This window comes from Arachis ipaensis, chromosome B10 (genome assembly GCF_059453495.1).
Source record: "Arachis ipaensis isolate K30076 ecotype BB chromosome B10, ASM5945349v1, whole genome shotgun sequence".
Classification (NCBI taxonomy): Eukaryota; Viridiplantae; Streptophyta; class Magnoliopsida; order Fabales; family Fabaceae; genus Arachis; species Arachis ipaensis.
The window spans coordinates 134,877,611-134,905,557 of NC_142435.1; the positions used below are offsets into that span (position 1 = coordinate 134,877,611).

Consider the following 27,947-nt stretch of genomic DNA (forward strand, 5'->3'; position numbering starts at 1 on the left):
CGTGTCTATCTATGAAAGATAATCATGTAGATAACAACTTTTAGAGCGAAACTTCACTTGTTTTGATAGGATTTGTGATAAATAGAGAAGAGTTGATAAAAAGTATATAAAAACTCAAAAGATAATAAATATTTTACTGTCCAAAACTATATCGTTTTTCTACTCCTATGACAGTTATGAGATATGCACTATTGTAAATAACAAAATATATGAACAATTTTATTTTGTTTCGCACTACTCATTGGCAGAAGATATACATATCCACTACTGTTTGTTATTTTGGAGGACCTAATTGGTATTTTTTTTCTTCAAGGACTAATTAGTTGAAAGTCAATATCTTCAAGAATCTAATTGACACTTTACTCTTTATTCTTTATAAAATTTGATAATTAAAAAAAAAACACGCTCCTTTACGCCCTTCTTCTCATTGTCATCTTCAATCAGCCTCCATAATCTCAAGTCATCTTTTCCCACTTCCTTTTCGTATTTTCGCTCCTCTTAAGTCACTGTATTGCCGCTGGAGCTACCCCATTGCATCACTAAACTCTTTGCAATTTCTTCTTGCATATCTTCTATCGGTTCCCTCCACACTGTTTGGCTTTCCCTCTTTTCCCTTGTCGCACCACCGGCAACTTCTCCATGTGTTTTCAGTAGCACTACCCGCACCTCTCTTCCTCTCTCCTCCCTCTTCATTATGATGTCACTGATGTGCTGTCCCTGTCGTCATAGCTTTTTTGTATTGTGCCGCTACCTCAGTGATGTCCCTTGCCACCTCTATGCCACAACTTTTCCGTCTACGTTTGCTGCCACCACCACCATGCAACATCATTGTCACCGCCACCACGAGTAAGATAGGGTTCAAGTTCCTAATTTTCTGAAGTTAGGATTCAATGATTTCAAATTAGGATTCTCAATGTAGACTGAGTAATGTTATGTGTGTTTGTTTGTGTGCAGTAAAACATGAACAAAGAATTCCTGAAAAAAAAAACATGAAAAAAATAACTTTATGCTTTAAATGGTGATGATAGTGTGTGGTTCGGGCTCTTGATTGTTTATTTTGGGAGAAAATAAAATATTAAAAAATATTTTGAATGCAAGATTTTCTCTCTTTTTCTTTTGGTGGTGGTGTTGCTAAATTTGAAGAAATTATTTACTGAAGTTATTGAATGTGAAGAATTTAAAGTGTGGTCTTATTAGTGATAATGACTATAAAGAGGACAGCAATAGTGTGGTAGTAGACATGATGCCATTGAAACAAAACAAATGGTATTTCTCAAGGTTGCGAGAACCGGACCGGTTAATGAACCGGTGAGGTGACTGATTTATTGGTTTAGTGGTTCGACCGGAGTTCAACCGAAATTCAACCGATTTAATTAAATATTAAATAAAATTATTAAAAATTTAATATATAATTTTATATATTTAAATTTATTAATTTTTAAGTAAAAAATTTTTAATAGAATTTAAGATATAATAAAAATTGAAGATGAAAAGTTCATTGATATATTTAGATTGAATTAAATTTATTGATAACTTTAAAACAACTAACTGAGGCAGAATTTCCACTCAAACTGCAGAAAATTAAAGATCTTGCAGGCAACATTGTCAAGCCAAGGCTAATTATTCAACGTCAATTCTCTTATACAATTCAATTATCCCTTTTTGGGCTGCCAATATACAATTCAATTGAACAACACATTGATGAAATCTCTTATTGTGCAACAAGCCTCTTATAACTAACCAAACCCTAACTAGGTTCAACAAATTCAATGCTTTTTAACAACAAAAACTCAGAATACAGACAACTCAACCTCCAAATTCAGAAACAGAAAAACTAAGTGAAACAACTAAGTGAAACAATCCAAATTAAATTCAGACTCACATTAAGGAACAATCCAACTCAGAACACAATCCCAATTCAGAATCTAGTACAAAAAATCAACTCAGAAGCCAGAATCTTAGAAATCGAAACTAAAGAAGCAGCGGCTTACTGGAGACACGGCGAGGGAGGAACGACGGTGATAGTGAGCTCAGAAGAGGATCAGTTTTCTTTTTTTATTTTAATTAAAGTTTCAAAACCAGATCAATTTCAGTACTGCACCATTCAAACAAAACAAATCAAATTCAAAACAACACAATTTACACAAAAATGCATACATATATACACAAAATTGAATCAGAGGAAACAGATCTAGAAAGAAAAATAGAGGAACCGAATGAAGCCATTATGGACGAGGAAGTTGAAGGTGTGGTTGTCGCAGTTGTAGGTGAACTTGTTGTTGGAGGAAGGAAGCTTCTGGAGGCACTGGAACAACGGCGAGGTGAACAAGCACGTTGGCGACAGTGAGAAGAACAGGGCTGAGTAGACGTTCGCGATGCCAGAAGCTTCAGAGTTCAGAGTTCAAGATGACGACGCTGCTGGCAGCTGCTTCGATCCGCGACGGTGGCAGTTTCGCTGACAGAAGCTCCGATTCGGCATCAATTGTGGTAGTGATGGTGGAGTTTGTTGGAGGAAGTTAGAAGAGAAAATTAGGGTTGAGGAGGTGAGGTGAGGTGAATGGTGACTGGAGAAGGTGGCTGCTAGGGTTTGTTTCAATTTGTTTATCAGAAAGGAAAGGGGCTCGTGTTGCTGTTGCGTCGTTTTGGGCTTTTCGTTTTTATTTATTTATTTATTTATTTTTAAACGTTGACGTTTTTATGTTAAACAGTGAACCGGACCTTGGAAAAAAACCGGTCCGGTTCATCCGGTTTATCGGTTATCCACCGATTTGTCTGGTTTTTTACCGATTTTTTACAGGCCGATTTTTGAGGACGACCGGACCGGCTAGAGGATTGGTTCCCGATTAATTCGTTCGAACCGGCCGGTCCGGTCTAATTTTCAGAACCATGGTATTTCTATTATTTAAAAAAGAATAAATTACCATATGTACCCATAAAAGATGCAGACGCTGACAAATGTACCTATGTAGAAAAGAAACGATAGTTGTAACCATGGAAGATGCTTTTTGTATGACATAAGTATTCAAACTCTAAAAAATTATTCAAAAATCCCAAATTGTCCTTCTCTCCACCACTGCTACCATCATCCCCAAATTATTCATGGCGTGCTGCTACACCTCACCCTCCCCCAACGCCACTGCCACCGCTACCACTACCGGCACCACCACTGCCAAATATGAAGAAAATTATCATGTTTCCTAAGGTCTTGTTTGGAACAGGAGGATCCATCTTCTTGCAGAGATTCACCGCAATCGTGCTTAACAACGAGGAGTTAGGACTTAACCCTAGTGCAGAAGTTGTACACTTGCAAATTAGTGCTTCCACCGCTTCAAATCTTGTCAGATGAATCGGTGCAACCGTGGCTTTGAGGGCTTCGATTTTGGAAGCTTCGAACACGAACCTCTTGTAGACCGATTTTGGGAGACCAAAGTAGGGTTTCTCTTGGTAAACCGACAGGTCTCCTTGAGAGAAAATGGACATTCTAATGTCCAGTAAGGACGGAGAGGGTAATGGGTGGTTCTGATCTTGGTGGTGGTTGGTGATGGCTGCCCAGTCATTGACGAAGTTGATGAGAGTGGAAATGTTGCCGAGCTTGTGAGAGGCGCAGAGTGTGATTGCAATTCTTTCGTAATGGAAGCAGTTGATTTGAATGGCCATGATGGGATCATGCTCTGGGTTGTTCATATTGGTTCTGGCCAAATTGTGTGAAAATAGAGGAAACAGATTAACTTGGATTGGGTTATTAAGAAAGTGCTTGTTGCTGCCCACCATTGCTACTGTTGTTTTGTCTCTCTTGTTCTTCATCTTCTTCTTCTCCTTCTTTCGCAGCATCTCACTCCTCTACTTCTGTTACAGATTTAAGATTTCTATTGTTGTCTTTTCAAAGGAGTACCACACCTCCACTTAGTGTTTGGAGGAAATAGCAGCTAGTGTTAATGCAAAATTGAGAACGATGAGAGTTGTGAATAGAGAAATAGCGCCCAATGGTGACGGTGGCGGTAGCGGTGGGGAAGGAGAGGTGCAGCAGCACACCATGAATAATTGGGAATGATGATAGCAGTGGTGGAGGAAAGGGCAATTTGGGATTTTTAATAGTTTTTTAGAGTTTAAGTACTTCTATCATACGGAAGACATCTTTCATGGTTACTGTAAACCCCGGTTAAATTAGTAGATAATTAGTCAATAAATTAATTTTTAATAAGGAAGATTAGAAATGTGAATATTATATTAAATTAGGATAGAGCTCATCGAAACGAGAATTTTGACACCAATTTCGAAAAAATCGGTCCAAAATTAGACCGAACGGGCCGAACCGGTTAAACCGGGCCCAACCGGACCAGCCCTTTAAGTGAACCTACGTTCTTCTTCTCCCCATTTTTGGCAGCGTCGAAGAGCATCAGGGAGAAGAAAGGAAGAACGTCAAAATTGTTACGTTAACTTCCGATCCCCGTAACTTCTCCGTCCGAGCTCCAATCGCCGCACCGTTTGCGGCCACGCGTTCACCGCGTCAAGCTCTACATTTTTACCGGAACAATTTCATAGGTAACTTGCTATTTCACTCTCAGCTTCATCTTCCCCCAATTTTCGAATTTTAAGTGGGAATATTGAATTTCTTTGATTTCTGATGTTTTAGGATCCAATTAGCTTGAGAGAAACGTTCACTCTTGCTTCCTTTACCATACTGAGAACCTCCGGTTCTCATTCCATACTATGTTATTGTTTTTCAGATGCAGGTCGGGAGCCATCTCGTTAGGCGTCTGGACTCTTAAAGCGGAGGGGTTACTGGATAGTGTTGTTGTATAGTTTTGTTGTACAGTGATGTATATATATGTACTTAGCTTTCTCTCCGCATAACTTGTCCTTTTTGATCCTCTTAGAGGTTTATGGAGGGGCAGGATTGTGTGTATGTACTTTTGGGTTTTGGATATGTATGTATATATGTGTAAATATTCTCTGGCCAGTCTTGACTTCGCAGGCTGAGTTAGGAGCTTGTTATTTTGTATCTTTGGCACTCTATTCCTACTTCTGTTATCTTATGTTTGACAGTTACAGTTTTCTTAGCATGCAAGTTAACTCGTTCCTTGAGCGTTGCGCTTTTATCTCGCGATTTTTATTTTCCCTATCCTTCAAGGCTCCTAGCATATTATAACTCTTCTGCTATTATATGCACTTATTTTATTTTAGAGGTCGTAATACCACATCACCTCTGTTTTACGACTTAAGCGTAAAGCTTTGTGTGGTAGGGTGTTACAGTTACAAATATCGTTTCTTTTTTACATAGTTACATTGTGTTTGTATCTTTCATGGGTACATAAGTTAATTTCTTCTTTAAAAAATTATAGTGTTTAAAATGATGATTTTAACACTAAATATAAATATAAAGTTGAGGAAATTTTAAAATTAAAAAAGAAGTTAAGGATAATTTCAATTACACTCTAAACCAATACTTATTCCTAGAATTTACAAGCAACTCACAAGTAAAATTAAACACCACAAAACAATAACAAAGATTAATCTAATTAACAAACAATGTCAAAGTAATATGATTAACGTCCCTTACGTATTTCAAAGTTAACATAGTCTCACAACAACCACAACAATATATAATAAGCTACATGATTCCAATTTCACCCTCGAAGACAAATACATATTGAAAATTAAATATCAGACCACCCAGTTCTTCTTATTGTTATTATTCTAGGAACATTAAAACAAAAAGAAAGTAAAATGATTTACTGAGAACCATGCATATATCCTGATATATCCATTATTATTGTGCCTATAGAGCCGCAAGAATTTAAATGACAAATTAAAGCATATAACAATTCATTGATGATTATTGTAGTGACTATGCTGAACCATTAGACAAGATTATTGCAGCATCATCATGAAGCGGAAGTGAAAGTGAAAGCACTTGTGATTGTGATTGTGATGATGGTGGGTTGAGTTCATCCCAGCACTGAATCCACGTGACCATTGCATCTGAAAGTTTGTTGAAGTAATCATCAACTTTGCCGAGCTTGTCCCTTACTTGCTTTGAGAGCTCTATGTAACACTTCTGCGCCGTATCGCATTCTTTCGAAAGCGATACGGATTGAAAGAATGGGATCAACTCTTCTTGCCAAAAGATTCCCTTCAACTCCCTCTTGAGGTTCAAGAATGCATTGCTTGCTTTGCTGTGCCATATGTATGGAACACCCGTCTTCACCCCTATTCCCAAATGATCACTTATCACCTGCATTCGTCCGATCCATACAATAAATAAATTTGATAAAATTATAAAGACTATCAAAATAATTAAATCTAAAATACGAGTGAATATCCAATCGTTTTATGATAATTTTTTCGAAGAACTACGAGGCTCCAAACAAAAAAGTACTCTTTTTAGCCATTGATATTTAATTTTGTGATACTAGTTAGCCTTGTGTTAATAATTTTTCTTCAAAATATATTTACATAATACATTAATTACTAATATATCCTTTATTTAATTTTTATAAATAAAAATAATTTAAAAATTATTAATATTTCTTAATTTTACACAATAAATTTAGTTAATGTATTTAAAAAAGATAATAAAAAATAAAAATAAAAATTAAATGACATTGATAATTATTTTTAAAAGATAACAAAACTTTCGACAAAAAAAAATTGTTAATTCTAGTTGATTTTTAATGGACAAATCAACAGTTTAACATGTTATATAGGCTTATTTCGTTAATATCGATAAAAAATATTAATAGATGTGCGAATTAGTCTCATAAAAAAAATATCAGAGACGGAAAATAAGGATCTCGTTGTCTTTTCTCTAAAAAATACATACCTTGACACACCAACCAGCCCACATAGAAGCATAGCGTCCAGCGGGCTGAGAATCTCCCATAAGGCCGAAGTACATGGCAGGCCCAATTAATTCACGGTTGAATGCCAAATTCATACCACTCATTGGGAACAGCGCCCCCCTTGGAATTGTCATCACTGCATCTACGTACCTGTCATAGTCATCATCAAAATCATCACATTATATTTATATATAATAATATTAATTTACTAAAAAAAATGAACCTTTTGTTTCTGTCGAGAGGCTTGACAAGGTGAGTTGGGGCATCATAATCAGCAATGTTGAGCCAGAGGCCATGAGAAACTGCAGTTGGAACACCTTCACGGAGACTAAATGGGTATCCACGAACAAAATCTGCTCCTTCTCTGTACGGATCATACAGTGTGTTGAAGAAATATGGTGTTGATGGTGTCGCAAGGTTCTTTATGTGCTGCTCCAGGGCATTTATGTCTTTTCCTGATGGATCTTTAGCAACCTATACATATTACATATGCATGCATCAAATTCACCACCATTCAAAGTGTTTGAGTAATAAAACATGGAAACAATTATATATACAACCCTAAAATTAGTTATAAATATATATTATTTAATTATTTTTAATTTATATTTTTTATTTTAACGTATATCTTATACTAATAACTGATATTAGTGTACACCAAATGTTACCCTTATATATATTTTGTATAGTTCTTTGGTCTTTCAAAAATCGATTAGTAAGAAATCAACATGTTCATATCATATCCACTTTTAATTTACAAAGGAAAATTACACATCTATAGTTAGATTGCCAGTTAGAATAATATAGCTCCAGGGTGTAATAATAATTCATATTAAGAAAATTGTAGACAAAGTTGATATGGTATAGAAATTCTAAAAATATTTTAATACAAATTAAGTATAGAATTCAATTAGAGAATTAATTTTTGTTAGCAAGTATCAGCTAATTTTTTATATAAATAAAATCTAAATTATAAATCTTTCAAAAAATAAAAATTAAAAATAATTTTATAATAAAAAGCTAATTAATATTAACTAATTAAAAGTTAGTGTTTTTTACTTATTCTTAATTATATTTATATATAGAAGGTGAAAATCAAATGTATTTATTAACTTCGTAATTTAAGAAAAACAAAAAAAAATTGTTTAGAATTTAAAAGGATGTTTAAAATAAAGTATGGATTAAGAGGAAATTTGATTTTTCCTATAACTTAAGAAACAATAGTAATTAACAAAGCTTCTTTAGAATTTGAGTTGGTGGGAATATATATAGACTCACAAAGCAATCATCATCAATGGTGAAAATGTACTTCTTCTTGGAAACCAAGAAACCAAAGCAACGGCAAGCAGAGTCTTTGATGGAGATACAAGATGCCTTGGATCCCAAGATTCTATTAATATCGTTTCGGTTATAAAGCTCGTAGTTAAATCCTTGAGGCACCTTAATGACCTTGGAAGGATCACCGTCTTGGACGATGATGAGGTGGTAGGGCTCAAAGAAGGCCCTCCACTTCTCCAAAAAATCCACATTCCTTATAGTCGGAATCACGATGTCCACCTCGTCCTTCAGGGTCGAGGGGGGCGGCGAAGATGGTGGTGGTGTTGGTTCCAACATTGTTGTGGTTTCAATGGGTGAGAGTGAAAACATTGTTGAACTTGGGAGGAGGATGGTGTTGTTTTTGTTTAATAATGTTTTGTTGTGGTGGTGGATTTGAGGAGGCTTTTGTTTTTATTTTGAAGCATTGGGGACTTTGTGATTTCTTGTGTGAGACAAGAATTACTAAGAAAACAAACTTGTGAAACAATGTTTTTCTTTTATTAAAATTTTCTTGTTGTAGTTTTGATTTGGACATCAATTATTTGTGAGTCTTGTTGATCTCTTATTTATTTATTTTTATAATCGAACTTAAGAAATGTCTAAATTGAACATCAGATTTAATGTGTAAATAATATCATTTAAAATATTATTTGCACATTAAAAAATTAGTATATTTTTAAATGCTATCTTATCGCGATTAGGTTTAATTTTTTATTTTTGTTTCTCTCTAAAAATCCACTTCAATACTTTTGGAGCCATTTTTATAAATCCAAATAAGAGACCAAAGATTAAAGTTCATTTTTTATTGTAAAAAGGGAACGAACATATTTTTTTGCTTACACACTTTACTCCAGTATATTAAGTAATATTTGTCAAAATAGGAAAAAGATAAATTATTTTAAAAAAATATTTTTTTTTAAATTAAATTTTTAATATATCATATTGAAGATATTTCTTTATATTATTATTATTAAAAATATCTAATAAAAAATAAAAAATGGCTTTTTTAACATAATAAGCACTAGGGGTGTTCAAAACCGATCCGGACCGAACTAAACTGAAGAACCGAACCGAAAAAACCGAAACCAAATTAACCGAAAATCGAAAAAACCGAAAAAAATAATGTGTTGCTGTTTTTTTGCAGTTCGGTTCGGTTTTCAGTTCTCACCACCAAAACCCTAACCGAACCGAACCGAACTGGTTCTTCCCAAAACCCTAAAAATTAAAAACTACCTACCCCACTCCCCAGACGTGAAAGTGTGAGACGGCCACACCCCCACTCCCCCTGTCCCCCAAACACATCTTTCTCCTTCCCCAGATGGCCAAACCCATGCGCGACAGCGCGAGTCCCTCTCCAAATCCCTCTCCAAATCCCAGATCGGAGCCAGCCTGAGCCAGTGAGCCACCATATCTCGCCGTGCGGCCTGCGCACCCACTCACCCAGCCACGGAGACAGCCTGAGTCACCCACCTCGTTGAGAGTCGAAGCCTTCCTCAGTTCCTCCAAATCCCACCGCCGAAACAGAGGAGAACCCCCACCGCCGGTGCACGACCCAGCTTCCACCCAGTAGCGTTTCTGGAGCCACCTCCGACCTCGCCGCCTCCAGTCCACCCAGCAGCATTTCTGGAGCCCACCCACCTGGCCACCGATTGTCCGACTCAAGTGCATATGAAGCCCGAGCCATCTATTCAGGTAAACTTTGCTGATTTGTTGTTCAATTTAGGCCTAGGGTTATAACATGTCAGTTTATCAGTTTATTGTTTATTGCTGATTTATCAGTTTATTGTTTATTGCTGATTTATTGTTTATTGCTGATTTATCAGTCTATTGTTCAGTTTATCAGTCTATTGATTTATCAGTTTATCAGTCTATTGATTTATCAGTTTATCAGTTTATTGTTCAGTTTATCAGTTTATCAGTTATTCAGTGCTGGTTCTGTGCTTAATGATTTAAACTTCAGCTGCTTGTTTATTGCTGGTTCTGTGCTTGATTTATTGCTGGTTCTGTGCTTGTTTATTGCTGGTTCTGTGCTTGATTATCTGGTTTTGTTGAGTTTATTGCTTGTTTACTGCTGCTTAATGATCTAAACTTCAGCTGCTTGTTTCTGTGATTGATTTATTATTAAGATTATCTGGTTTTGATTTATTTTAATCTAGTTTTTATTAATATATATTATTTGTTATGATTGTTTCTTGTTTTATATATTTTGTAGAAGTTGCACCCACTCGTGATCCCAATGAAGAAGATTCTGGTGTTGAGTCTGATTGAGTACATCTTGTTAAGTTGTTATGGTAGGAATTGTTCTCCTCATATTATTATTATTATTATAATTATTATTGTTGTTGGTGTTCTTCTTGTTCCTATTATGTAACTGTTTTTTTTTTTTCAGGTTGGTTTGCATTAAGAAGTTTAATGACAATTTATTTTTATTTTCAGTTGTGTTGATTGTTGAACTATTAAACTTCTTTAATTGTCGTCTTTGAATTCTGTTGTCGTTATATTTCATTAGATCAAGACTTTGTTACCTATTGTGTATTTTGGTTTGTCGATTTCAATGTTATGACTTTGCATAATATATAGTATGGTAGAATTTTTTTTTATTTGATTGAAAAAACCGAACAAACCGAACCAAACTAAACCGATTTTAATTGGTTTGGTTTGGTTCGGATGAACTTGAAATAAAACTAAACCAAACCGAATCGCAGAATAATTAAACGATCGGATCGGATGACTTTTTCTTTAAAAACCGAACCAAACCGCACCGCAAACACCCCTAGTAAGCATTTTATTTATTTGAGCTCGTGCACTCAAGTTGAAGACGGGTTTGAGTTATTATTAGATTTTTTGAACAGGATTTGAGTTGTTTTATATTATATGTAACCAAGTTAGTGACAGAATACAAGGCCCAAGGGCATAATTGAGATCCATCAATTTTTATATATATACATTTTGTTGATCTAAAGTACAAATTGAGGCTGATTTTTTTTTATATGGAAAGAAATATAGAGTTTAGTGTTAAAATAAATATGTATAAAGTAATTATATTGATATGGTGTTAGTATAAAATGTAGGTAGCAATTTGTTTTCTTTAATTTTTTAAATTTAAAGTCTGCAAAATACAGGTTATGTTTGGTGTTTTTATTTTTTTTTTATTGAATGCAGGTTGTGTTTTATATTAGTTAAATTTTTTTTATTGAAAGCTGTAAAATATAGCTTACATTTTGTTTAAAACAAAATATTTTAACGAGAGTCTTGGTTATAAATACCATTGTCAATTTCTTTATTTTTGCAACTCTAAGCTCCATTCTTCTATCTTTTATATTTGTGAGTTTTTTTTACGGTTAGTAGTGTCAAAAAAGTTGGGTGAGGTAAAGTTGAGGTTATGGAAGGTATTATAAATTTGTGGGGGGTGTATTATAACAGTGAGATTATACCAAACACACGAAAGAGTGATTTTTATTTGTGAATATCCATTTTTCTTTGCTATTCCATACACAATAAATTTTGTAGAATTTCAAAATGGCCTTTGTGAGAACATACAAAGTCATATACTCATATTTTAAAATGCGCATGTGGTTCATTCACTTGGACTTCTGCATGCACAACTCTATTTGACAACCGTAGGTGATTTCTGTACTGTTGTGTGTACCACTTATAGTACATCAGAAGAGGATGGAAATTGACAATTTCGTCCCCTAGCTGCAGTGTATTATAAGGGGTCAGAAATTCACATGTTAACCCAAACCCTGTTCCTGTTGCTCCGATCATGGTTCTGTGTGCCGGTCAACGCCTACAATGAGCATCACCAATATGGAATGGTTCCTCCGGTCGAAGTTATTCAAACCCGAATTGACGTCTTACTCGGTCTGTTGGGTGCCACTCTATACATTCAAATGACAACGGAGACTTTGTGGAGCACACTACCAAAATTACGGATAGGCCGTCAGAAACCACCAATCTCATATATGGCCGCCATATAAACTAGACATTAGTAAATACGACGACGATAAGTTATATTATTAGACATAATAAGCTTCTTAGCAGAAATTGTTAAAACGTACATCATTGACCCCCATGTCATCTAGTTGTTGTCTAAAGTGCGTTGTAGACCTTCGCGTATATCTCATTAGCCAGCGCCAATGACTCCACCTAAATAAGTTTAGAATGGTTATAATCAATATAATAACAATAATAATAACAATAATATTAACAACAATAGTAAAAATAATAATGATGATAACCATTACCGTTTTGCAAGTGAAACACCAACAACGGCAAGCTCATTGCGGGAAATAGCTGCTAAAAAAGGCATACGCTCTCATGCCCAAATAAAAAGTAGAATAAGAGGGTAATCCATCTCTTTACATTGTATCATGATGCAAGACACAATGACCTGTACAAATGTGCCAGACTAGCTACCCCACAACTATAGAGTCGAATGCGGTGAAAATCTCGAAGAAGAAATAAAAATTCGAGTTTACAGAATTCATCGACTTGTCTGAAAATACAACCGTTCCAAGCATGAAGAAAATATAAGCCCGAACATACCACTCGATCGACTCCTGTGTATCTAACGATTCGATATCTCTGCATCGCCAAACCCCTGCAAGGTTTACCTTCCCCAATATGTGATGTCCAGACCGGGCGGCCTACCAAAAATAGCTAAGCAGTTTTCCACCAAGAACTCCTGACTGTTGTCCATTACTCCGTTCTACCCGTCACGAGCTCTCTATTAACCGGGAGGCCAAGTATATGTGTCACGTTTTAAAGTGTCACAGTCACTTTGCTGACTGAAAGATGAAACGTATGTGTTTCAGGCCTCCATTGTTCCACAAAAGCACTCAACAGTGCATATGTCCTCTCATTTCGCCTATTCGCGAAACATGGTAGAACCCAGTTGATACTAGAACCGTTGCAGCTATCTCGTTATAAGTTTTTGGCAGATCAATTTTTTTGGACAATAAATTTTTGATAACCTACAAAAAGAAAAATAACAATATTAATATATTAGTACTATTAAAATAAGGTGGAAACTCAGGTGCAGTCGACTTCACGTGAAGTTGATACCTGAGAATCGTTAGATGATTTGACTTATCCGACTAAATTTTCATCTAACGACTCTCAGATATCAAATTCACGTGAAGTCGACTTCACCTGAGTTTTCACCTTAAAATAATATTAACAGTAATAATAATAATAATAATAAGAATAGTAAGAGTAATGATAATAATAATTAATAATACATATTAAAAAATGAATAGTATATTTATAATAATAATTAACAATAACAACAATAATAATAATAATAATAGTCGTACATATTTATTCAACTATTAATAATAATAACAGTAAAAGTAACAATAATAATAATTAATAATATATTAAAGAATCATAATAATAAGAATATAATAATGATATAATAATATATTATTATTACATTATCTCGAATAATAATACATTAATAAATTATTATTAATAATATATTAATAAGGATAAATATCTTTTTTGGTTTATAACCTTTTATTCGAGGAACGACGCACACCTTAATCATACTTAAACTTCAACCAAACATTTATCCATTAAGAAAAATGGATAGATCGACCCATGCTACCGAATGACAAAAGGTTGACGTTGACGTATCAAGTAACAGTGCTACGTGGTACCCCAAATACGTTACAGGGACTAAAAATTTTCTCTCTGTCCCTTCATCTTCTTCCTTTTCCTTCTCCTCCGGTTCCTCCTCCTTTTTTTCTTTAAAATTTTAACCTATAATATAGCCAAGCTGACCATACCCTTGTGACTAACATAAATCCCAATCATATTCACTTACGATTATGATAATCATACAATCAATAATCAACACAACAAACACAATTAAGTTTACTACTTTCATCAAAATCGCATAACCTAGGATTTGAGAGAATGATACTTAATTTCACTAAAGATGCACTACTTCAAAGTAATTAGCTGGCAGAGATTGTGAGGTTGGGTAATGGTGGCTGGCGGTTTCTCTGGTACAGCTTCAACAACCAACAGTAGCAACGAAAGATGGCGGTAGTGGCGATTTGACAACTCAGAGACTGCGACATAGAAAAGCAAGATGCAGGGACAGCGACAGTAGCAATGGCATCGGTAACTCTGGCAGCATCAGTTTCGTGGAGTTAGAACGACAATTACAGTAGAACAAGACAGAACAAATGCAAGCTAGCTACGGCGCAGAAAAATTAGGAGCAGAAGAACAACGGCAAAAGCACACGTGGTAGAGATGGTTACAGTGCAGAGAGCACGGAAGTAACAGCGAAGGCTCATCCTCAAATCGGGGAAGACAACAGCAATGGAGTACTGAGGAAGAAGCAGGGCACGACATAGGAATAGGAAAGGAAGAGGAAGAAGAAAAGAGAAGTTAATTCGATGATGGTGGTGTCGCGGTGAAGCTTGACAATGATGGTGATGGAGATGATGGTGACTGGCCAAAGAGAAATGAGAAAAGGAAGAAGGAGAAAGGAGAGAAGAAGAGGAGAAGCAAAGAGGAGTTTTTTTTTTTGGGGAGGAAGTTTTTAGTCTCTATAACCATTTGGAGTTGACACATTGGCTTCAACCTGACACGTCACCTTTGCAACTGTTTGTCAATCAATAATAATGATTGATTTGTCCATTTTTCTTGATGAATAAGAGTCTAGTTGAGGTTTAAAGATGATTAAAGTGTGCTGTATCTCACAAAAAAAATGTCAAAAACCGAAAAAGATATTTATCCTATTAATAATAATAAATTATTATTATTATTATTATTATTATTATTATTATTATTATTATTATTATTATTATTATTCAGAATATAAATATATTCTGAATAATATATTAATAATAATAATAATAAAAATAATAATTAATATTAATACAAAAATATATCATCATCATCACAATAATAATAATAATAATAATAATAATAATAATAATAATAATAATAATAATAATAACTATAGTTCTACTTACTAATAAAAATAATAATATTTTATTAATTAATAATAATAATAATAATAAAATTAACAGTTAAATTATATATCAAAATCTACTAATAGCTCTAACAACAACACAAAAAATAAATTTATTCATAATTAAAATACAAAAAGTACTCATCTATTGAGAATGATCTAAATATTCAATAATATGTTCTTGAGATAATGTAAAATTATGAAATATTTTTCTCACTAATTTTACTCTTCACTCACTCAAGCTTCTTCTTCTACATGAATTTCTTTTTCCTTCTTTCAACTCACTCACTTTAAACTTTTTCTTCTTACACTATGTATGAAGTTTTATACAACTCTCTTCGCATTTAAATAAAAATCCTCTCAAGTACACGTGTGATGTGTCTAACATACGAGGAGTCTTCCTGTAAAACGCAGTTTTCACTTTGTATTGACCACCTGCAAAATGTAGGTTGCGTTTGGCGTGTTCCAACACAGTTAAAATTCAGCTATGGTCTGCATACAGGGAACAAGAAGAATACGTTTCGCCTTGTGATTGTGCCTCCCTGCAAATGCAGGTTGTGCTTGGCAGCAATTATTTCACTTTTTTTTTCTGCAAAACGTAAACTGCGTTTTGCAGACCTGTGAATTTGTAGATCCACATCTATGTATTATATATTATATACCAATATATTTAAATTACACCAATTTTTACTTATTATTAAATTAATTTCTGAGTCTTCCTATCTTTAATAAAAAAATTTAATTTTCAACAAACCAAAGAGCTTCATATATCAATTATCCTATTTAATTATTTATAAGCTTAGCTTTGTTGGAAAAAATTAACATTACATTTGTTTTCAATCAACTCCAAGGTTTACTCCCTATCAAATTTCTCCATTTCAGGTTCTCATATTTTATCATCATTTACCTATTGAAAAAACTTCAAGTATACCATTTATTGTTTTGGAAGATCAAAATTTTAAACGGAGTCCGATTTTTTGTAATTTATTTATCGCCTAATTTTGTTGTAATGTATAAGACTAACCTTATCATAAGAGAAAAAAAGATAAAATTGAGCATTTAGTGTCAAATGGCTCGGTATGATTGTGATGTTCTTACTTCTTATTCTTTCTTTAAAATGATGGACTTTGATTAAATTATAAAAAGAATTACATAGTGGTATTAATAATTTATGCAATGATTTATATACTATATAGTTAATATAATACTTTTGTAAAAGAAAACAAAAACAAGATTAACACAGAAGTAATTTTGTATGTGAAATAATTTATTTAAATATCATGATTTTTTTTAAATGTTAAGATAATCATAGTTAAGATAGTTAAATTTTATATGTTCATGAACTTTCAATATAGTTAAAATAGTCAATTTTTACAAATTTTTGGTTGTTAAAATAGCTAAATAAAAAATAATACTTCATTAAGATAATCATAAATTTTTTTTATATCATAAAAATAACAAAGTATTTTTAATAAATAAAAAATTGTTTTTATTTTTAAAATTTTAAATAATTTAATACCTCAATAATTTTTTTAAAAAATAGGATTAGTTTGTTACTTTATTTATAAGATATTAATTTGTTATTTTTTTATTTAAATAAAAAACATTTGTTTTCAATTTGCATTAAAAAATATTTATGTTTATGCATATTATTTGTTAATTTAACAACACAAGTTGTAAAATTAAGAAAGAAATAAGTATTCACAATCACAAAATACGAAATAATGAAACAAAAAGAATCACTCTTATTTTCGCAGGTTATTAGGCAAAATTATGGTAACAAATATTTAATTTTAATCATAAATATCAATAAAAAAATATTTTAGTTTTTATTCAATAAAATATAAAAAAATTTAAAAACTAATACAAATTTAAATTCAAATTAAAAAAAATTGTGTTTTTAAAAACCTATAAATTTAAACTATGAATTTTGATTTAGAAAAAATAGACCTAATATATAACCATCTATGGTAGCACATAAACTTAAACTTTAGAGATTTTAAAATTTGAAATAACAAATAATCATAATAAAACAACTTAAAAAAATCAACTAGATTTATACAATATGTGATTAAAAAATATTAAGAAATAAAATTAGTCAAATTATTACTATTATTTAGTTTTTAAAATAAATATGATGTAACAAATGTTTTGATATGACTATCTGGGCTAAGGATTCAATGGTCCCAGAACGTTTGGACCATTAAATTGTCTAAAAATAAAACATGTTTTTTAAATTTTTTAATAACTGCTAAATAGTCATTTTCTAATTTTAATTACAAATTAACCTCATATATTTTATTTAATTATAAAACGTATTTTTTATTTTATAAATTATTATTTTATCATTTATTTACTATATTTATTAATAATAAAAAATAAATACAAAAATGAATTAAATCTTTCATTAATCATAATAAATATTTTAACAATCCTAATCCATTAGAATTTTATTCTTGATTCGTTACCTCTACAAACGCTGGTGAAATCATGTTTTTTGATAATTCAATCGATTGAAATTGATACACAATAAAAATACACTACAGGTGAGAGGATACGCTGTAGAGGTGTCTTCCTAAGTCCTAACACAGTTCGTTGCTCCAGTTTTGTTTGTTCCACTCCTCTGCATTCCTTGGAACATACCCTCTCAAAAAAGTGCAGATAGGTGAAGTTTTAGTGGCGCAACTTGCATTGCAAACATTTCACACTTGCCATAAACACCGCACTTAGTGTTAATAACAGACCACATCATGGACCATTGCTTCTTTGAATAAACCAGTAGTATTCGTTTAAGTTTCCATCTCAGCACCCAACGCGCCAGAGAAACGGATCGGGGAGACTTCCTTCCCTGAGGTCACTAGAGACGGCGCCATGATGCTGTTTGGATACCCGAAAATGGTTGCAAAGTGCAAGAAAACGCTGGAGAAGGTGTCCAGGATATGTACGAAGCGATTTTGGAAAACTGGCCGCAGATCGAATCCATCTTAAAATTTGAATTTCAATCAATGGAATTTTGAAAAACTTAAAATTCAATCGATGATGTTTTATGTCTAATTTCAATTAATTGAATTTTGAAAAACTTAAAATTCAATCGATTATGTTTTATGTCCAATCGATTGAATTATCAAGAAACACGATTTCACATTAAGAATAAAATTCTAATTGATTAGGATTGCTAAAATATTTATTATAATTAATGAAAAATTTAATTCGTTTTTAATTATTAATAAACATGATAGATGAATGATAAATAATAATTTATAAAAAAATAAATTTTATAATTAAATAATATATAAAAAATTAATTTATAATTAAAATTAAATATGAACTATTTAGCAGTTATTAAAAAATTTAAAAAACATGTTTTACTATAGAATCATTTAATAATCCAAACGTTTTGGGACCATCGAATACGGTGCCGATTATCTGATAATTTAAATTCAAACTCTAAAAAAATTCTAAGTTTAAACTACTTTGTCCTATGTCACATGGAAGGCTATATCTTAAGTGTATTTTTTTAAAATCAAAAGTTTTGATAATGGTTTCTTAGTTGATAATAAATTAAATGATAAATTTTAATAAATTGTATAAAATCGTTAATCATTTAGATTTATATTTATAAATGTAGTAAAATACAACTTTTACTAAATTTGAATTAAAGCACAAAATTTAAATTCTTATTAATTTATTTTTCATATTTTATTTAAATTTAAATAGAGATATTTTTTATTAATATTTATATTTTTAAATTTATGAAGTAAAATAAATAATTAATTTAAATGTAAAAAATGTCAATGTTAATAAAAATCTCTTTTATCCTGATTTTACATGCATAACTTGTGAAAAATAAGTTAATTTTTTTGTTTTTTAATTTTGAAATAAGTATTTGTGAATTTTTTTTTTAATTTCACAGTATACACCTGCAAAATAAAACTATTTGCAAAAATAACACTACCTATAAAATAAACAAATAGTACGTCTAAAAGTAAATAATTAGTTGTTTCCAACACAAATTAGAAATTAATTTTTTATTTAAATAAAAAATTCTAATTTATATAGTATTCTAAAAGATTAAAAACTAATTTGTTGTTGTTGTAATTATTATTGTTAAAAACTGATTTGTCCAAAAAAATTTTTAAAAACTAATCAAAATATTTCACCTTATATATGTAATAATCTATTAGCCAACAACATACTCTTAAATAGAACTATATTTAACCAAATATCAATTTAATACTACTTTTAACATAAGCCAAATAGAAAAAATGCAACTCATAAACATAAAAGGTTAAAAAAAGTTTGATTTTGGATTCAGTGATCAGATTTATTCATATTACACTTATTTTAAATAAAGTACCTCTTATAAATTTTACTAACTTACTTTACTCTCTCTTTTTCAAATATTTAAAACTCCTAATGAATTAACTTTTTGTTCTTTTACAAAATATAATATTATTTTATTTTTTTAAAAGTTTAATTTTGATGTTGTGACCGTGTAATAGTCGTACAATTACATCGATCTTTTTAATTGACCATTCACACAACTAATAAAAATAGTAGTTATTTTTAATAATATAATATTACGTAATTAAATGCACGTATAAAATTATTTTGTAATAATAGTGCATCAAAATTAAAATTTTTAAATAAAAAAAATATAAACAAAATTAACTATCCTAGCATTATTTCTCATCGCCTTTTAAATAAATGAATCCAATAATACAACTTGCATACAAAATCTCAGTAATTAAATCAATAATATGTATTTGTATATATTTTTTCATATTAAATTATACATTTTTTTCATATAGATATTTAATTACCACAATAACTAAACTTATTTATAATAGTATACCAAATAATTTTTTATCAAATACTAAATACATATTTTTTACACAATAACTAATTTTTGGTGTATGAAGTATGAACAACATAATTAAAGATTAATACGAGATACAATAAAAAAACAAAAATAGAATAAACAAAAAATTTCTAACACTGAGTGCATTTCAGCCAAAGTCATATGGTTGGAAAAAAAAAAGGCTTTTTAAACTTGCAAGAGGAGTGGAGGACAAATTAAGAATTTCAACACAAAAAAAACTTAAGAAAGGAAGAGCTAGTTGTATGATCTACAAACACTCCAAATTTTCATGTGCATAATATGTTTCATCCTCAAATCTGAACCTTATGTATTATTTAATATTATATCTCAATGGTAATGATAATTGGAATCTCAGACTTCCAAAAAAGTACATGCCATACCTGAAATTTTTCTTTACCTATTTGTTCTGTATATAGACATAATAATAATAATAATAATAATAATAATAATAATAATTTATTCATATACATAAGTAGCGACCATCATATATATTTTAGATTCTGATAACTAAAAATAAATAAATAAATAAATGCAAGTTAAATGGAAAAAGATTTAAAGTTAAAAAGAAAACCCATAATTGTTTTAAGCATACATAATTGAGTCCAGATTTTGAATTCTATTTACTCAATGAGATTTAGTTTAACAAAAGTGAATCAAATTTTTAGTTAATTTTATACATAAAAGACACAGGTTTAAATTCTGAAAAATTCTTTTGAAAAAAAAGCATAATGCATATAATAAAACAGAATTTAAATTTAGGTTTTGTTATAAAGCAAAGACTGAAGAAAAGTGGCAAGCCATGAAGCATAAGCAACAAGTTGAAGAAAGTGATTTCGAATGAATGAAAATTCAGTGAAAACCTCAAGAAACTGAACTTGTTACCACCTGATGTGTCCTGAGGCAAACAGAAAAAACTCTCGCACCACTTATTTGCATACACACCAATATACATTACACAAAAAACTTCATGCTACCTTAATTAACTGGTGGCAAAATGATTAATTAAGAAGATGGAGACATAATATTTCAGATGAACATGATATCATAGTGACCTAACAACTACTAGCTACAATATAAATGATATATATATGTAAGTAACACTAGCACCTTTGCACACTAGGGAAAGTGTTAATTAACATTTTGAAACTTGAGTGAAGCTTTGATCTTTAAGCATGGAATTTGATAATGGTGACAAGCGGCGGCGAAGCTGCGAATTCCGAGAGCTCAAGGTGGTTATCTTGGCTGCTATATGCTTTATGATACTTTCTCAAGCAGGTATAATTAATTACTTGACTACATTATTATTCAAAATTGAAAATTGTTTAGCTGATAATAAAGGGTTAATTTAATTCTAACTTATGAAATCCTTGTTCATGTAGATGCATTTGATCCATTGGATCCAACTGGGAATGTGACAATAAGATGGGATATCATGTCCTGGACAACAGATGGCTATATGGTAACTTCTAAAATTATCATGATTTTAAAGAAATTACTCGTAATTTAATCACATAAAAAGACCAGAGTAAAACAATAACAAAGTCTTATACAGTTATACCACTAGTGCCGAATCAAATGGCACCATAGTAAATGTGTATAGCAATTAGCATATTATGAAAAATAAAAAGATTAAATTACTCTAGTCTCTATAGTTTTAACAAATTTGTAATTAAGTCCTTGTAATTTTAAAAACTTTTAACGGAGTCCCTACACTGTTTTAAATTTTATAATTAGGTCGTTAAAATGAACAAAATATTCCTCCTGAAATTGAAGATATCACATTTAAAAGACTAAATCTCTAAACTTGGACGTTTTTTTATTTTCATAATATTCTGTTAACTCTAACGTTTTTGACACGACAATGACTTAATTACAAAATTTAAAATAGTGTAAGAATCCAATTGGAAGCTTTTAAGTTAAAGGGACTTAATCATAAATTTGATGAAATAATAGGGATTGGCTAAGTAATTCAATCAACCAAACAAAATGTGTATACTAATGTTGTAGCTATTCAACTAATGCAGGCCACTGTGACAGTGTTCAACTTTCAACAATACAGGACAATCATGAACCCTGGATGGACAATAGGGTGGACATGGGCAAAGAAAGAGATAATATGGACAGTGATGGGAGCTCAAGCAACAGAACAAGGTGATTGTTCCAAGTTCAAGTTGAAGATCCCTCACAGCTGCAAGAGGAACCCTCAGGTTGTTGACTTAATGCCTGGAGCACCTTTCAACATGCAGTTCAATAACTGCTGCAAAGGTGGTGTCCTAACTTCTTGGGGTCAGGACCCTTCCGGTGCTGTCTCGGCTTTTCAGATAGGTGTAGGCCTCTCTGGCACCTCTAACAAGACAGTTAAGCTTCCCAAGAACTTCAAGCTTCTCGGTCCGGGGCCAGGCTATTCCTGTGGCCCTGCTAAGCTTGTGCCTGCCACTGTCATCCCAACCGATGATCGTAGGAGAAAAGCTCAAGCTTTGAGTATGAAACACACTAACTCTCATTAGTCCTAAACTATACTACTCCTTCCATCCTTAAATAACTGTCCACGTGCACAGAATAGTATGTATAGATAGTGTTTGCGAACAGTTATTTAAGAACGGAAGGAGTAAAAGCATTTTTAGTACCTAATGTTATTTGGTCTTTTTCTTTGGCTTCTGTGCAGTGTCTTGGAATGTGACATGCACTTATTCGCAGTTTCTAGCCTCCAAGAATCCAAGTTGTTGTGTTTCTTTGTCATCTTTCTATAGTGACAAAGTCACAGCTTGTCCAACCTGTGCTTGTGGTTGTCAAAATAATGATACCTGTGTCACGTAAGCCACTCTTGAAGATATGAACTTTTATTCTTCCACAGATAAGTTTTTTCGTGACATATTTGTGGATAATTTTAGTATTTCGCTCTAATTTTGGTTCCTTTTTGTTTGGGATGTCCAGGAAGGACTCAAAGTTACTACAAGAAGATGAGAGAGTAAAGACTAAGAAGAGTGATATGACACCAAAACCATTGCTACAATGCACACACCACCTTTGTCATGTGAGGGTGCATTGGCACATCAAAGACAACTACCAAGATTATTGGAGGGTCAAGATTGCCATCATCAACTTCGACTATCGACTCAATTACACTCTATGGAACCTTGTTATTCAACACCCCAATCTCAACAATGTCACACAAGTCTATAGCTTTGAATACATGCCACTTCTTCCCTATGAAGCCATAAGTAAGTTCTTTCAGAATCCACACGAAATATTTTAGTCTTTTTCATGCTATTAGGCCTTGTTCGCTAACTGTCTCAAACCTGCTTGACAAAGGAGTCTATGACCATTGTCTCTGTGTTTCTGTCTTTGTATTTTCTGTTCTGAAACAGTTACCAAACATAGCCTTAAGGTTGTTTCGCTAACCATGTGAATGCTGAATTGTGTGTATGCAGATGACACAGGAATGTTCTATGGTTTGAAGTACTACAATGATCTATTGATGGAAAATGGGCCTAAAGGGAATGTGCAATCTGAGATTCTTATGAAGAAGGACAAGAACACATTCACACTCAAGCATGGATGGGCATTTCCAAGGAGGGTCTACTTCAATGGTGAAGAATGCATGCTGCCACCTCCTGATTCATACCCTTTCTTGCCAAACTCTGCTCATAGACTACTGATTAGTGCTTCGTCGATAGTAGCCAGCACCATTTTCGCATCATTTTTTCATTTGGTTATGATTCTTTTATGAACAAGGGTGACAACTTAGTTAAGAAGCTTACAGAATATAGTGCTAATTTAGCAGGGGGATACACATGTGGTGAAAGTTTTTGTGAAGATTAATATATGTATTTGATCAAAATCTGCTAATTTTGGACTATTGGAAACAAGTTTTTTATCAAAATCTGCTTGAGTTAAGCATCTCAACACCAAGAAATCAATTGGATATTATATTATAGGAAAAAATAATCATCCAAGTAACTTAAAAGAATTATACAATACTTAAACCTATAAATACTGTGATGCATTCTAAGTCACCTTTTATTGCATCTCCTATGAAGATTATGTGAAAAAGAGAAGTCCTCAACACTCAGAAAGAAAGAGTGTATGAAGATTATGTGATTGATTAACTAATTCAGTGAGATTAGAGAAGCTAAAATGGCTATGATGAAAGTGCCTAGTAAAGAGAAAACTAGTCTTGAACTTGAATTTGGAAGCCAAGGATATGCATCAGGAGGAGGCATAACACAATTATCTCCATTGAAATAGATCCTTCTTGGGAAAGCCCATCCCTTATCAAAAGTGAAGGTTTCTTTGTCCTTTTTAAACAAGAGTTCTGATTGCACATTACCAAGGGGTCCAGCTGAAGATAGAAAATCATTGTAGAACTTCACTCCCCATAGCATAGCAGTATCATCTGTCAAAAAAATAAGATTAAGAAATCATTATTTAAATCATGAAATACTCTTCTAAAGTAAACTACCAATCTAGCCATTAAAGACTGAAATACTGAAAATATAGTCCTAAAAGAACCTAAAGAAGATCATGGTAGCCGACGAATTCCCCTAAACCCACGTAGGCACTACTGTCAACATAATCGAAATGGAGATGATTTTGTTTTTTGGGAGGGTGGATTTTTCAAACTAAGTGCATCTTTCTAGTGTCACAAGCTGCTTTAGATCTTAGACTAAATTGTTAGCATTCAATCTTTTCAGGCTTGTCTACTCAATCTTCCATATGAAAAAGATAATCCATGACCATAGTTATTAAAGTTAGAACTTACTTAAGCCTTCATAAGGCATTAGTGGCTTGTAATTAAAGCTGAAGTACTCAGTTAGATTATCAAAATTCGGGTGCTGCACGACAAGGTTCCATTGTGTGTAGTTCATTCTGTAGTTGAAATTTGTGATTGTGATCTTGATCCTCCAGTACTCCTTGTAATTTAGCTTCACATGCCAATGCACTCGAATCGGACACATGTGGCTGGAGCACTGGACAAGAGGCGTATCCGTAGGCTTCCCTGATACAACTGAAGCTAAATGTGTAGAGTCTGGACTGTAATGACATAAAACAAAAGATATTAGAATTGAGAAAATGGTAACAAACTTATTCTAAGCACATTTTGAAGAACTGCAGCAAGAAATAGAAGATTGTTTCAGTTTCAGATATCAGTGGAATGACTAAACGGTGACTTACTCTACGCAGCTTCCGGGCGCTGTTTTGTTCCGGCAGCCGCAGGTGCAAGTTGGACAGTTTACTATTGTGTCATTGTAGAAGGATGACAGGGAAACACAACAAGTTGGTGTCTTTTGAGCCAGGAATTGAGAGTATGTGCAGGTAACATTCCAAGTCACTGTTACAAAAAGAATTGCAATCTAAGTCTAAACAGAACCAGAAATTTCGCAATCATAGACACTTCTTAACAATGTACGAATCATTATGCATAAATAATCATTAGCTGTAACTTAATACTAATTATATCAGTTGAATCTAATAGCCACAAGTATGTAATTACAAAACTAAGTAACTTACTTAAGGCTTGGGTGGTTCTCCTTTTGTCACTAGTAACAAATTTAGTTGGCCTAACAATCTTTGCAGGGCCACAAGTGTATCCAGGACCAGGTGCCTTGAGGGTAAAGTTTCGCGGCAACTTGACCGTTCTGTTAGTTGTTCCGGCCGAACCAACGCTGACCTGGAATGAGCTAACAGCATTGCTGGGGTCCTGAGCCCACGAACTCAGGACACCCCCTTTGCAGCAATTGGCGATCTGTTGGTTGTAAGGAGTCCCCGGGAGCAAGTCAACGACTAGGGGGTCCTTTTTACAGCAATGTGGTTGGCCTGCTTTGAACTTTGAGCAGTCTCCTTGCTCTGTGGTCTGCCCTCCCATCATGTTCCATATTACTTCTTTCTTGGCCCACGACCACCCTAACGACCACCCCGGCGCCTGAATATGGCGATACTGTTGGAAATTGTACATTGATACCACAGCCTGCTCAATCCAAGGCAAGAGGATTGGATATGTAAGCCAATGTGCATTTGAATTCAAAGAAAATGAAAACAATTGCATTGTTCCTTAGAGGCATACTAGGCCCTGTATGATTTTCAAAATTTTGTAATGAAAAATTGAAAACATAAAACATTGAAAACGAAAATAGAAAAGGTTTTCTCAAACCAAACAAACCCTTGAATTGCTCATTGTTTAAGTTCAAGTAATAACATGTGGACAAAAACAGTTAACTACCACACTTTTTTGTTCAAGTTCTAAAGTGACAGTGCATAAAAATTAAATTCTAAAAGTTTTTTTTTTGTCGCACTTAATCGAGTTAACTTACAACATAGCCATCTGGAGTCCAGCTAATGACGTCCCATTTGATCGTTATGTTACCGGTTGGATCAAGTGCATCATAGGCATCTGTCACATGAAAAGAAAATAAAAAAAAAAAGAAAATATTAATGATGATTTCGTTATCAAATCAAAATTTCAGTATACCACTAAATTGTTTTCCCTAGTGGACATGAAAGAGTAAAATAGATTCATAAACAACATCACACTTCCTGCATGATACTCTGCTGAAAAATAAGTTGAATTACAAAATGCAGCAAGCTTAAAAACTATGAACCGACACAGGAGTCAGTATAGATTCTTAAAAAAAAAAAAATTAAGCAACAATAAAGATCCATGAATCCATGATCCGTTCATTTCAAATCTTGGCAGTGACAATAATGCCCTTCTTGAAGCTCCCATCATCAATTCAGTTAGTCAAGTTTTCAAAACAAAGTGGCTAGCGGGAAAAAAAAACACCAAAACAAAATCTTAGGGAAGTGGGACCCAACAAAAGCAAAGCAATTAAGCAAGAATGCAACCATTAGGAATTAATACTACACTTTTATGTAAATAAAATTTCGAAAACTAATTTAATACACGTTTATTTTTTTATTCTACCAACTTCTTCATTTCGTTGAAAAAGAAAACTGAAGAATGTGAAGCAAGGCAATGGCATTACCTGTAGAAGTGAATGTGAAGCAAGAGAGCAGTAACAGAAGTAATGCTGAGATTGACGACAACAACATAGACTCCATTAATTTTTTCTTGGTGCAGATTTGCGTAACTTCTTCAAAGATCTGCACCAAATTAAATATGGTATATACTATAGGCCTCTCTATATATATACATGTATGATGTATACACCAAAGTTTTTATGTTCTTAATTTGAAACGAACTTTGGCTCTCATGAAATGAAACTCTCTACGCACGTTTATAAGCATTCTTTCTTCGGATTGTTATTTATTTATTTTTTGCCAAGATCTGATGCGGATATTTCCAAAGCAAATATCTATAATACCCTTCTTATTAATTTTATGAAATTTATGTGATATCGTTACACCTATTAAGTGTTTGAACTTTGACCTTTGTTAGATTCGTGTAATTATATTAGTGTTTGCTATCATAAATAGTATTTTTATACTTCGGAATAAAATGTAATAATCAGATTAAATTCAAATATTAACAAAAATATAACTTTTTTCATTAACTGAATCATATATATTTTATTTTCATTAGACAATATTATCCTACTTCATTGGATATATATTGGTGTACTAAAATAAAAAATATTATATACATAATAAAAATCAACCATCAACTTAATTAATATGTATTTATATATATTAATATATATTTATTCACGCATCTTTTTTCAACTAAATAATTAATTATTAAAATGATTAAATCTGTAATCAATAAATAATCAAACTTTTATAACATGTAAGCATATGGTGTGTTATAAGATAAAAATTGTTGTATATATATTCAAAATTAATTATCAAAAAAATTATTATATATTTGTGTATGTTTATATATATTAATTTTAATTAAATAATTAATTATTAAAATAATAAAATATATAATAAATAAATGATCAAACTTTTTATAAT

The 27,947-nt window shown here is 32.2% G+C and overlaps 4 protein-coding genes across 4 annotated transcripts; 1 reads left to right on the forward strand and 3 right to left on the reverse strand.

Annotated features, from left to right (window-relative positions):
* Positions 1–3,117: 3,117 nt before the first annotated feature.
* LOC107621129 (acyltransferase Pun1-like) lies at positions 3,118–3,684 on the reverse strand. Its single transcript, XM_016323166.1, has one exon. It carries the CDS (start codon positions 3,682–3,684, stop codon positions 3,118–3,120), a length of 567 nt encoding a protein of 188 aa, XP_016178652.1.
* A 1,941-nt stretch (positions 3,685–5,625) lies between these two features.
* LOC107621128 (UDP-arabinopyranose mutase 3-like) lies at positions 5,626–8,523 on the reverse strand. The gene is made up of 4 exons (XM_021114155.2): positions 8,121–8,523; positions 7,066–7,316; positions 6,824–6,992; positions 5,626–6,235 (listed from the first exon to the last, which is right to left on the reverse strand). The coding sequence occupies exons 1-4, from the start codon at positions 8,487–8,489 to the stop codon at positions 5,849–5,851; spliced, it is 1,176 nt and encodes a 391-aa protein (XP_020969814.1). The 5' UTR covers positions 8,490–8,523; the 3' UTR covers positions 5,626–5,848.
* Positions 8,524–21,124: 12,601 nt separating this feature from the next.
* Positions 21,125–23,916, forward strand: LOC107623533 (COBRA-like protein 4). Its single transcript, XM_016325852.3, has 6 exons — positions 21,125–21,308; positions 21,413–21,492; positions 22,058–22,514; positions 22,699–22,846; positions 22,968–23,254; positions 23,465–23,916. Exons 1-6 carry the CDS (start codon positions 21,206–21,208, stop codon positions 23,761–23,763), a joined length of 1,374 nt encoding a protein of 457 aa, XP_016181338.1. The 5' UTR covers positions 21,125–21,205; the 3' UTR covers positions 23,764–23,916.
* A 30-nt stretch (positions 23,917–23,946) lies between these two features.
* Positions 23,947–27,276, reverse strand: LOC107623535 (protein COBRA). The gene is made up of 6 exons (XM_016325853.3): positions 27,017–27,276; positions 26,345–26,424; positions 25,545–26,001; positions 25,209–25,365; positions 24,796–25,067; positions 23,947–24,429 (listed from the first exon to the last, which is right to left on the reverse strand). Exons 1-6 carry the CDS (start codon positions 27,090–27,092, stop codon positions 24,143–24,145), a joined length of 1,329 nt encoding a protein of 442 aa, XP_016181339.1. The 5' UTR covers positions 27,093–27,276; the 3' UTR covers positions 23,947–24,142.
* Positions 27,277–27,947: the final 671 nt, after the last annotated feature.